General features: G+C 51.2%; 1 protein-coding gene across 4 annotated transcripts in view; it reads left to right on the plus strand.

Annotated features, from left to right (window-relative positions):
• The window catches only part of ARRB1 (arrestin beta 1), a 182488-nt gene that overhangs the window by 125451 nt on the left and 43976 nt on the right, over nt 1-13061 (plus strand). For all 4 annotated transcript variants that reach the window (XM_073333877.2, XM_073333850.2, XM_073333860.2 and 1 more), the window contains one exon: nt 10282-10326. In XM_073333877.2, coding sequence (XP_073189978.1) covers nt 10282-10326 — 45 coding nt within the window. The remainder of the gene's footprint in view (nt 1-10281; nt 10327-13061) is intronic.

Genomic DNA, 13061 nt, shown 5'->3' on the forward strand with positions numbered 1-13061 from the left:
TTCTCTCCTCTAACTGCTAACTGATTGGATTCTACACTCCTGAGATCGAGCATTATTGTTACGGTAGCACCCAGGGGCTCAGGATAATGGCCCCACTGGGCAGGATGGTGGAAGACAGTTCATGCCTCAGAGAGCTCACATTATTATGCAAAGGCCCGATGCAAGTTGATTAAGTACTATTATTAAACACTTGGATTGCAATAAACAATAAGATCCAGATAAAACAATACAGTAGATAGGAACAATCCCAGCTGGCTAGAGGCTTCACAAGAGGCTCTTCAGAGGGGTTTGGAAGGAGACAGGGCAGAGGTTTATGGACTAGTTCTAGCCATAATGATGCAGAGCCCTAGTGTGGACATGCAGTGCCAGCATAAAGAGGGACTTGCAGCTCATGGCCTAGATGGCCGCCTTGACACCGCTTCCGTGCATCAGTAGCCTGGCTTTCCATTGCTGGGGCTGTGTTGTTGTGGCCACTCAGGCAGGGAGACGCCCGCTGCACACAAGCCCTCAGTGACCAGTCGTGCTCTCACTTATCAAAGGCAGTGGCAAAACTCCCCATGACTGTGGTGTCTGCAGGATCGGGCCATCGGTCGGTGCCAGACTGTGCTTCTGACCCAAACTCGGCAAGCAGAGACACCCAGATTTGGAGAACGCTTCCCCTTTAACTCCCCTCCAGTTGCAAATGAGCTGGTTTCTGTGTGTCTAGGCCATGCACGTCCCAGGATAACAGCTGCACGAGCTCTGGGGGGGGGGGTGGTGGTTATTTTTTGTTTCAGACGTGACATTCCGAAAGCGGTTTCTGATGGAATAAGAGGAGTTCTGGCTGTCCAGCCGCTGCAGCCTAGTATCCCCCTTTGGAAAACAACAACGAACTTGCCGCGTTTTGGGTGCAGTGACTCTTTCATATCAGGATCCCCCTGGGGGCTTGTCACGTGTGCAGCTCACGTGCCTGTGAAGCACTGTCGGGATTACAACACAGCACACAGCCCCCTGGGCTGAAGTGGGCTCCTGGAAGGGTTTGACACAATGGGATTCTGATTTGTGGAGGGGGAACTAGTCCAGCTCCGTTCCCAGCAGAGTTCCTGGGTGACGCTGGAAGATCATTTCCCAGGATTTTACTCCACATTATTTATTATTTGTATTGAAGTTCCACCCAGAAGCCCCGGCTGAATCATAGAAGATTAGAGTTGGAAGAGACCACAGGAGGTCATCTAGTCCAACCCCCTGCTCAAAGCAGGACCAATCCCCCAACTAAATCATCCCAGCCAGGGCTTTGTCAAGCCTGACCTTAAAAACCTCTCAGGATGGAGATTCCAGCACCTCCCTAGGTAACCCATTCCAGTGCTTCCCCACCCTCCTAGTGAAATAGTGTTTCCTAATATCCAACCTAGACCTCCCCCACTGCAACTTGAGACCATTGCTCCTTGTTCTGTCATCTGCCACCACTGAGAACAGCCGAGCTCCATCCTCTTTGGAACCCCCCTTCAGGTAGCTGAAGGCTGCTATCAAATCCCCCCTCACTCTTCTCTTCTGCAGACTAACCCCAGTTCCCTCAGCCTCTCCTCATAAGTCATGTGCCCCAGCTCCCTAATCATTTTCGTTGCCCTCTGCTGGACTCTCTCCAATTTGTTCACATCCCTTTTGTAATGGGGGGACCAGTGCCGAATAGAGTGGAATAATCACTTGCCTCGATCTGCTGGCAATGCTCCTACTAATAGAGCCCAATATGCCGTTGGCCTTCTTGGCAACAAGGGCGCACTGCTGACTCATATCCAGCTTCTCATCCACTGTAATCCCCAGGTTGGAGATTGGAGACATATTGTGCTAAGCACTAGACGCACACGTAATAAGACAGCCCATGCCCCAAAGAGCTTAAAATTTAACCAGACACCAGCCCTGTTATCCTCTCCATTTCCCAGCTTGGAGACTGAGTGCAGAGAGATCCAGGGATTTGCCCCAGGTCACACGGGGAGTTTGTCACAGCCCGGAATTGAACCCACATCCCCTGAGCCGGTGCTACAAGACCAGCCTTCCTACTCCTGTCCCTGGGTAACATTGTCAGAAGTGACTTAGGCACCTACGTCTTTTGAAAATGGGACCTAAACCACATAGTCACTTTTGAAAATGTTCCCCATGCTGTGGCTGTCTCTCACTTGTCTCTGCCTGGGCCTGATCCAAACCCCACTGAAGTCCCTGGGAGCCTTTCCACTCCCTTTGCTGGGCATCGGGTCAGGCTGTCTGAGAATGGGAGGCAGCCATGGAGAGACTGTCACTGTAGAAGTGCCAGTAAGGAAGGAGTGGCTAGCTCGGGGTTGCAAATCCGGCACAGCTCAGCAATAACCAAAAACTGTTACTGTCTGAGGGCAATTAAAAACAGAAGAACAACCAGACTGGGTCAGACCAAAGGTCCATCTAGCCCAGTGTCCTGTCTTCTGGCAGTGGCCAATGCCAGGTGCCCCAGAGGGAATGAACAGAACAAGAAATCATCAAGTGATCCATCTCCTGTCACCCATTCCCAGCTTCTGGCAAACAGAGGCTAGAGACACCATCCCTGCCCATCCTGGCTAATAGCCATTGATGGACCTATCCTCCATGAACTTATCTAGTTTTTTTTTGACCCGTTAGTGTCTTGGCCTTCACCACATCCTCTGGCAAAGAGTTCCATGGGTGGACTGTGGAATTTCGTAATTCCCCTGTCATAAGAATTTTGCATCACAAAATCCAGCCCATAGTGGTACAGGATGGGGCGGTCCAGGGAGACCGAACTACAGTGATCACCAAGGGAGTATTGCCATCAAGGAAATAATAGGCAACAGTTTGGAATTGGCCTGACTGAGGGCTGAGTAGTCAGAGAGCCGGGAGCAGTGGTCTCTTGCTATGTGGCTGAGGTGCAACAGGGCCTGGAATATCGTGCTTGGACCCAGGTACCACGTTGGCAGAAATATATTGCCAAATGGGTGGGCATGCCGAGAAGAGCAACAGAAAGGATCAGGAGAAAGGAGGGCTCCATTTATAAGGAGGTGCCATAGGGTGACTGGCCCCTTGAAGGGGAGATGGGGCCAGCCCTACCTGTCCCATAATTAATGGTCTCCCAGCTTAAGAGGGCAGGACTAATAGGGTCAGATAACAGCCTGTAAAACACCTGAGTGGAAAGACTTAAGGGATACTGAAAGACTTAAGGGAGCCCGGAAGACAAGCAGAAGAGGAGCCCAAGTGGGCAAAAGACCTTATTGTTTGTTGGACTTCGGTTACCCCAAAAGGGGACTGACTTGGAGCTGCCCAGCTGGTGGGATGAGCCACATGAATCCCTGAGAGATGGAGCACTCTAGTGATGGGGAAACTGAGGCAGGCTGCTGCAGCGCCACCCTAGGCCACAAGGGGGTGCTCAGGAGATGGCTACCCGGCCATGGGAGGACAGATTAAAAGAGATGACAATGTGCAGTTTGGCAAAGTGACTGCTAAGGTGGGGAAGCAGAAGTCTCCAAATACTTGAAGCCTGTGAACAGCAGGAAGAGAGGAGAATGACTGAGAGTGGTACCTGGAGGTAGAACTGAGAGGAGCCGGGTGAAATTAAGGCCCAGGTTCAGCAAAGCACTTAGACACCTGCTTGAAATAAATGGGACTTAAAGCACATGCTTAAACTCAGGCACATGCTTAAGTTGCTGCATCTGAGCTTCAGAAAGGAAAGATTGTGGCTGAATATCATCACCTGCCCTTAGCGTGAAGGCCATGAGTCAGCTCCCTGAAACCACCAGCCTCTGGCAGCCAGGCCCCCGCAGGCCTCGCCCTCTCTGCACTGGGCAGTGAACGGCACACGCCAACGCCCGCGGCCTCGGAGCGTTCCCTGCAGTGCCCAGCCCCTTCTCACTGGACACTCACAGAACTACCAGGCCGGCTGTTCCCAAAGGAACAGGACGCGCCAGCTTGTAAGATTCAACCTGGAACCGGCACTTTGCTCCACACCACAGCCCTGACCTAGATGCATAGTGAAAACAAGAATATGTTTATTGTCAAAGACCAGAGATTCAGGAGCTAGTGTATAAGGATGTTGGAAGCCAATGGTTACATCTCAAACAAAAACATGCTTTCTAGAGACTAAACTTAACTAACCAGGTTACCCTCCTATTGAAAGACGTTTGCTCCTCCAGCATCCTCTTCAGCGTTTTCAGCCAAGGTTGATGGAGACCCTGCTTTCATGAATGCAAATGCACGGTGTCTTTGTAATGATGCTTCCTCTGGCAGGACACTTCTGAGAGTACCAATTCAGGACAAATTGCTGAGAGCAGGGCAGTTACAGCGCAGGGCTGGGGTTTCTATGCACACCAAGGCAAACCAAACCAGCCAGACAGAGAGGACTTTGGTTTTACCCCACTGGCTAACCACAAGTCACACAAGCAATTCCCTTAGACACTCCAGTTTCCCAGTATCACCACCAGGGCCACTCATTATGGGGACGAATGGTTATGAAAACCAATACCCCAGTAAAAGAAAAAAGTTCTCCTGATCCCAAAGGACCAAGCCCCAGACCCAGGTCAATATACAAATCAGATCTTACCCACAAATCACGCTGTTGCCAATCCTTTAGAGTCTAAAATCTAAAGGTTTATTCGTAAAAAGAAAGAAATATAGATGAGAGCTAGAACTGGTTAAATTGAATCAATTACAAGCAGTAATGGCAAAGTTCTTGGTTCAGGCTTGTAGCAGTGATGGAGTAGACTGCAGGTTCAAATCAAGTCTCTGGAGTCTATCCACAGCTGGCACGGGGCCTTCAGTCCTTTGTTCAGAGCTTCAGTTTGCAGCAAGGTTCCTGCAGAGGTCAGAAGCAGGATTGAAGACCAGATGGAGGAGCCTTTTATAGGCTTTCTCTTGTGGGTGGAAACCCCTTGGTTCTCCTGTGCAAGATCACAGCAAGATGGAGTTTGGAGTCACATGGGCAAGTCACATGTCCATGCATGACTCAGTTCTTTACAGGCCGACACCACTGTTTACATGTTAGTTTGAATGTTCCCAGGAAAGCTCAGATGTGGGTTGGCATCTCCCAGAGTTCACTGTTAGCTAAGTGTTTCTTGATTGGGAACTTACTGAGAATAGTCCCTTCTCAAGAAGCTGACCAAATGCTTCACTGAGGCTACTTAGAATCAAAACACATTGATACAAGTACATAGCCAATATTTATAACGTCAACTACAAAAATGATACACCCATACAGATAGCATAATCACAATCAGAAAATCATAACCTTTCCATAGACACCTTACACGGCAACCTTTGTAAAATATTTGCTGCAAATATATAGCAGTGTTTGCAACAATGATCTATACGTCACAGTTTATGTCAATAACATCACAGCCTTTACTTCCTAGGTGCTGGATCAAGGGGTGTCCTCTTTGTCTTCTAGAAATACCCCCCAAATTCATTGTCTTCACTCAGACACAGGAAACCTCCCGTGGCTTGTTTCTTTTTCTTTGTGCTCCTTTCCCGTGGACTTCACATCTCTTTGTTAACATTTGACTTTATATCCAAACAGGCATCCATTAAAAATACAAAGCTTACTGTGCCTATTTTAAATCCCGACCAAGAGAGAGACATTTCTGGAGGAAAACCTGGTTTTTTTCCCGTGCTAGTGACTAATACTTTGATACAGACTTTAACCATGTATTTTCAGGATACATACATAGCTCTTTACACAGTATCTTTCAGAGTCAAGTTACACTGTTTGTCTTGAGATGCTTCCCGCCCTGTCACCAATGCCTGGGAACGTGTACCAGAGTCAATTTCTAATTCTCATTATTATTTTTATTATGCACTTAGCTTTCCCGGATTAATTACACAGAGTAGCAGAGAACATTGCTTCTCCATTTTCTCTCCTCTTGCACATCGTGGCTTTTTTCATATTTAATTACAGTCCTGCCTTTGATTACTTTAGCTAAGGGAAAAAAAACCTTTTCAAATTGCTAATTTCTCCTCCCTGGGAATTTGCAACCTGACTCATCCGCACATTGAATCTAACTTAACTTAATCCAATTTAAATTTTGCTGATATGGATTCTTCTGCTTTGTTTTCATGTAGCTTTCCCCTGCCCTTCCCCACAACAAACTAATTAATTTCAGCACATGGCTGCCCCTTATTAGTCACAGATTGGAGCACAGGGCCTTCGCGGGCTGACATGTTTGTTTGCTTTTATTCATGTGCGTTGCAATACTTTCCTAGAGTGGGTAGCGCCAGATTGATAGCCCGGAGGTACTCCACGGCATCTCCTGGTGGTGGGCCTCAGCCTTTCCCTGCTGTGTCCATCCTCACGTCCTCCATCAGCACCATAAACACGCATAGGACTTTACAGACATGCCAGGCTATGATCCTGCCCCAAGGAGTTTGCAGTCCTGCTGGGTAAAGTGCTTAGTACACTTGTGTGAAGTTGCTTGAAGCCGCAAGCCCTGTGGCTGAGATTTCTGATGAAAATGTGGGGGAGGTGGGGAGCAGGAATAGTTTTCATCAAACTGTTTAGCAGCAAAATTTGACTTTTCCTCTAAAACCTGAAAACACTCCGGTTGTTGGTGGTTTGATGAAAAATCAAACCTCTAGAAAGAAAGCAGGAGCTCCCTGTGAAAGGGACTGGTTGGTGGCAAGCCCAATTTCCCAGCCAGAAAGGTACAATGGAGTGCCTTGACCAGCCCTAGCTCCAGCTGAGATCAGGGCCCCTTTGAGCTGGGTGCCTGTGACGATGTGACGCAGCAGGGAGGGGGGAGTGTTGACCTGGGGATGTGCCCTGGGGATGGGAGACCTGAGAGCCTGTCACCTGAGCCGGGAGGGGGAGGTAACACCTCTGCCAGGAATGTGGACGGAGGCTGCAGCAGGGAACCGGCTGGGTGGGTTTAGTTCCAGTTTGGGGCTGGGTGGAGGAACGCAGGGAACCCCAGGGCTGGGGTCTAAGCTCCCTGCTCCCCCAGAAGGACTTGACTGAGGGGTCCTGGTTGTACCCACAAGCTCTGTTTTGGACTGCGTTCCTGTTGTCCAATAAACCTTCCATTTTACTGGCTGGCTGAGAGTCTCAGGGAATCCCAGGAAGAGGGGTGCAGGGCCTGGACTCCCCCACACTCGGTGACAACGCCGTAGAGATACCGAGTGGGAGACAGTCCCTGTCCCCACGGAGCTCACCAGCTAAGCAGACAAAATGGACAGAGGGTGGGAGAAAAGACGGATCCTGGTCCCCGTTTTATAGCTGAAGAATTGAGGGGCCTGCTCAGGGTCTCGCCCAGGGAGTTTGTGGTAGAACTGGGAATGGAGCCCCATTCTCCTGAGTCCCAGTGCAGGGCTGTGACTCAAATTCGGCCCATAGGCTTGGCCCCTCTGTGGAGATAAGGCACACCAAGGGATGGTGACAAGTGACCCTGGTGGGTTCTGCGATTCCAGCTCTTGCGGGAAGAGGCGTAGAGGAGATGAGCTTGGCTAGATGTGTGGCTCAGGAGAGGTGTCGAGGGAGGAGTGACGAGCGCAGAGAGAGACTGGGCCAAACCCTCCAGCTGGGGTGGTTCTGAGGACACGCCACCTTCCCTAAACCACAACCAGCAAGCAGATGCCTTCATGCTGTAAATCCGCCCCAGAACTGGGTTGTGGGGGTCTCTCTGGGCTGGGTCCCTGAGCCCTCCTCCCAATCCAGCCTGCTTGTCCTCACTGTCCTGGCATGGCACAGATCGGTCCTGCCTACATCTCACACCTCGTTTCTTCCCATGCTCCTGCTATGCTGCCCTCCTTTAGTGTCCTGCCCCTGCCTTTATCCCCAGCAGTGCTTTGTTAGGAGTGAAATAAGGAAGGTGCAACAGATTTACAGAGGAGACTAGGCAGCGTTTGGGTGCAGCATGTTAACCCGTGGAACCTGCTGCCACAGAGTACTAATGAGACAATCATAGGAGCCAAACAACCTGCCTGGGTCCAGGGTTCTCTAGGGCTCCCTAGTCTAGCGGAGAAGGTGTGGCCGTTTAACAGTGATTAACCCCTGGAACAAATTCCCAAGGGAAGGGGTGGATTTTCCGTCTCTTGACGCCTTCAGAGTCACACTGGCTGCCTTTCTGGGAGATGCTTTAGTCCGGCCCAAGTGACTGGGCTCAAGCCAGAGGTAACTGGGTGAAATTCTCTGGCCTGTGTTGCACAGGAGGTCAGATGAGAGGATCTACTGGTCCGTCTGGCCTTGGGATTGACGGACGATGATTTGACGGTGTTATAATGAGGAGGGCACAACGGATCAGCTGCTGGGGTCAGGGAGAAAGCCTTCCCGCTGCACCCGTGTGGTGTTGTCTAGCAGGTGCATATCGAGGACTGTTGTCCCAGGGCCTGATTCAAAGCCTGCTACGGCCAGCAGGAGTGTTTCCTCCCTTTAAAGCAGGCCTGCAGAAGGGATACCAGGCCTGGATGGACTCTCGTTCTGCTATGGCCAAACCTTTCCCCGCTAACCCTGCATTCTGCGGAGCTGGGAGTGCGAATGGCTCATCTCTGCTGCTGGGAGGAGAGCAGCTGTCCGGTGAACGGGCTCAGTTGGTTCGTTCGGCAATGGGACTTGATCCTCACGAGTGATTTCTCTTTGGGCCCAGCGCATTCCACCTGCGCTCGCTGCTCCCAGTGTTGCGCGAGTGGGAGGGTCACGTTTATGAAGTGTGTTTTGTCACCCGGCTTCCTAATTCCCATTGGCAGAGAGGAACCTTTTCTCTACTCCGGAGGCCACCCCTTTATTCACTTTGGTCCCCATCCTCAAGATATTTAGGCACCTCGCTGTCACTGAAATATCAATGGGAGATGGGCACCTAAATACCTTTGAGGATCTGGGCTTTCCTGCTTAGTCCTTATGCACCCCACTGTTCAGTGTGGATTACATGTCCCCCTTGCGGCTGGGTCCACAGAGAGTATAACTCTGCTACGGGTCCCTCCTAAGGGCTTACAGTCCTTTGGCTCAAGCATTAGCCTCTCATGGTTCTTGCTCGGGAGGTCCCAAGTTCAATCCTTGATGATGACCAAGATGATGGTTGGTGCAAGCTCTCTTGGGTTTCCGTGGTAGCTTTGGCCTGGTGTGTGTTTAACCGTCAGTAAAGTTAGTGAGAGCAAGGAGAGGGTAAACACCCTAGAGCTCATGAGGGTCATGTAGAGGGAAGTTTTCCTTGAGTATTTGCTATAAAGTGGATTGGGCATGTAAATCGCAGTGCCTCTGTCACAGGCTGTCCAGCCAGTTGGATCAAGGAGCCTCGCATAATGGCGGGTCAGGCAGAATTGGCAGAACCCTGGGACACTCACGATGGGAGCTGCCTCTGGAGGGCAGTCATCCTCCGTTTGGTATGTGGCAGACAGCCCATGCCCCAAAGAAACGTGCTTGAATTCACAGCCAAGAAAGAGGTGAGCCATAGTCTCCCAGACGAGCTACTGCAGAGAAACGCCTCTCGATGCACTCACCAGTGAGTACATGGCTGGGTGTCAAAGGCTCGGTGGAGGGTGAGAAAACCTGGATTTGTGCTGGAAATGGCCCACCTGATGATCACTTTAGATAAGCTATTACCAGCAGGACAGTGGGGTGGGAGGAGGTATTGTTTCCTATTCTCTGTGTATATATAAAGTCTGCTGCAGTTTCCACGGTATGCATCTGATGAAGTGAGCTGTAGCTCACGAAAGCTTATGCTCAAATAAATTGGTTAGTCTCTAAGGTGCCACAAGTCCTCCTTTTCTTTCTGCGAATACAGACTAACACGGCTGCTACTCTGAAACTTGGTTCTAATCGCAGCTCTGACTTGTGAGACCTCTGGCAAGTCACTGAAGCCCAGATCCTCAAAAGTATTTAGGCTCCTAACTTCTAAAGAAATCAATGGGAGTTAGGCACCTAAATACCACTGAAGATCTGGGCCTTAAAACTCCCTGTGCTTCAGTTTCCCAGTCTGCAAAGTGAGGATAATACTGCCCGTCCTCACAGGTTCTGAGGCCTAATGCTTGTAAAGTCCTTTTGGATCTCTAGATCTGGTTCTGGTGTAGTGGAGAGAGCTGGACCAAAGGGGAATGAGAGCTGGATCAGAGACGGGGCCCCATGCAGGAGAGAGGGGGCATGACTGAGATGGATGGAGATGGTGTGTGAGGCTGGTGGGGAACAGGCAGACCTGGACTTTCATAATCTGTAGGACGGGATGTTGTGGGACACCAGGGAATTGTGTTTACGGGACACACCTGAGATTCTCCCCGCCGGCCCCAATGCAAGGGAGACCAGTTCGTGCTCTGAGTTTCCCTCCTAATTCTGCCTGTCTTCTCTTTCAGATGGCGTTGTGTTGGTTGATCCGGAGTACTTAAAAGAAAGGAAAGGTAAATGCTTTGCCATTTCATTCCAGCTGACTGCCATGTTTAACTGGGGCTTCAAAACCCACATGGGGGAAAGCAGCCTCTCCCCTGTTCTGCCAGGGCATCCTAATGCGCTTTTCCAGTCCCCTTCTCCAAGCCCATAGGTTACACTGACCAGCAAGGAACAGGAGCCCCACTGAAAACATGCTGGCTTTATACGGCAACAGAAAAGCACAGCCATGGCTCCTACATATCGCTGGGGGTGCATGTAGATCAGTTATCTGCTGCACCAAAGTGGGCCAGGGACCTCCTGACAGCACGGAGACAACCCGGTGCGCAGGGCTCATTCGGGATTAGCAGCCGTGTTCAGCACCTCTACTGGAAGAAGTCACACAGAGAATCTCAGCCTAGCAGAATAGGCGGGAGGGGGGGATTGCCTCCAACTAACCACATCTCCGAAAGGCCCCACGTGGCGATGGCAGGAAACCTCAAGACTAAAATTCTGTTCTCTTAAGGGGTCTTGATTGTGAAGACTGGCGAGTACAAAGCATTTCATTCAGCTGGAAAACTGTGCCCTGGGTCATAGAGAAAGAAGGAGGCTGCTTTGGTTGTTAAGGCACTTGACTAGAACTCAGGGGAGAGCTGGATTTGAGTCCCAAGTCTGCCAGGGACTTCCCCTGTGCCCCTGTGCAACCTCACACTTTCCTGTCTGTGAAACGGGGGTGTGCAACAGGGCACACTTACCCTTGGAGCACCCCCTTGTGTCTGTGTGTGTAATGTCACTGGTGTCCTTGGCCCTAGCGCCTCCTACAGGCTGCCTGCCTCTCACTGGGTCTTCTGGGACTCAGCGCTCTGGCCAAGTCACAACGTTCAGGGTAACTAAAAGGTCCAAATGAAAACCAAATTATCCTTCCACTCCCTGGGGCTATGGAAGTAGTTCTGTGTCCACTTCCCAGTCCCGTCTCAAAGCTCCCTCCCACAGCAGCCTACCCTGCTCCCTGGGGTTTCTTTATGTAGGAGCGTCCTGCCTTGTCTGCTGTCTCCGCCTGGATCTTGCTATCTTTCCAGGGCCTGCTGCAGGATTCATACTGTCCTTGCAGCCTGCCTCGGTCTGCCTGCTCCAGGCCTGTCCCAGAGAGAGGGAGCTCTCCACCACATCTCTCCTGGGTCTTCTCCTTTCACCTGTGTCTGAGTAGTCCTCTGCGGCTGGGGTCAGTCACTCTAACTCCATTATGAACTGCCCCTAGGCTGGGGGCAAGGCTGATGGGTAGCTGCTCAGTCATAGGCCAGGTTTGCCTGCAAGGACCTGCCAGGCTGCGACAGGGTATCACAGGTTGGCTGGCCCTTTAAGGGTAGTTGGGCTCAGCCCTACGTGTACCAGATTAGCACCCACTCTTCTCCCAGGTGGGGTGATTTCTTTAAAAGAGCTAAGAAAACTCAGAGTAGAGGAGGAACCTCAGGCAGCAAGTTGGGTGCCTTTGGAAGACCCTGAAACAGGGTCTTGCGGGGGGCAGGGGGTGACTCAAGGGAGGTAGCCCGGGAGTCAGCACTCTGTCCCAGAGCACAGAAATGCAAAGGTAGCCCAGAATGGGCTGGGAGCTCAGCCCAAAGCGAGGGCTGAAGAACCCAAGTGGATCAAAAGAACTTCTTGTTTGTTTGGACTTTTGCTACCCAAAAGGGAACTGAACTTGGAGAGCTGAGCCATATGAACCCCACAGGAGAGACAGAAAGACTTTTGGAGGAGGAAACTGAGACAGGGAGTGCCTGCAGCACCACATTCAGCCAGCAGGGGGTGCTACAGGGCAAGGGAGGGTATTTCCTTTTAACCCCCTCTTAGCTTGCGAGCGCTCTGCATTGGGGACTGTCTCTTACTACGTGCGTGCGACGCCTAGCACTAGTCTGTTCTGTTCAGGTTTTTATGCAGCGCGCCCGTCCCCGAGCACAGTGACTAGCCCCTGTGCTTTGTACTTTCTCCCTTTGTTTTCCCGGATTGTGCGGGGTCCTTTTCGTATTGTATGGACGCTGTGCTCGGGGCTTTTGTGGGCAAGAGGCCAGGCTGACGCAGCGCCCTCCATCCCAGTTCAGCTCTCTAGGCATGACTGTAATGGAAACACTAATTGTGCTGGAACAGAGATACCGAGCACACAGATAGAGACAGTCCCTGCTCTGCAATCTACGAGAGACAAGAGCAGCAGAAGGATGGGGATCTAATGTCCAAGCTAATGAACAAGGTGATGTTCGCCCAGCTTTGCTAGCAACGTGCTGGAGTGGGGAAGAGACTGATCTAGGTTCAGCTCTAAAACAATTTGGAGGAGGGGTTGAAATCATTCAGAACCCTCCTGCCCCCACCGTCACCCGCACTCCAGAGGTGGCAGGAGAGGCTGTTATTTAGGCCTTCGGACCTTGCTGCAGGCGGCAGGGCCAGTGAGACTGGAGTCCGCATGGAGCCAGCCGCCCAGATCTGGGTCCCATCCCCCTAGTCCGAGTTCTTTCTCCTGGGGCTTTGGTTTGATCGTTTCGTTTTCTGTGTGTGACTATGGTACCGTGAGACATTGACGGAAGCAAATGCCCCTCCACTCGTGTCATTAAATCCAGGTTCCCACCCCCGTGTCTCGACTGCCAGCTCCGTCTGTTCCTCTCCCCCCCCTGCACACACATGAAAGTGCTTCTGCACGTGAATCTTTCATCAAACCCACGAAAACCTGCCATGTTAGCGGCTGCCCGTGGCCCTGACCCTCCTCTGTTACACCAGTGGGAAT

Source organism: Lepidochelys kempii, chromosome 1, assembly GCF_965140285.1.
Source record: "Lepidochelys kempii isolate rLepKem1 chromosome 1, rLepKem1.hap1, whole genome shotgun sequence".
In the NCBI taxonomy this organism is placed as follows: Eukaryota; Metazoa; Chordata; order Testudines; family Cheloniidae; genus Lepidochelys; species Lepidochelys kempii.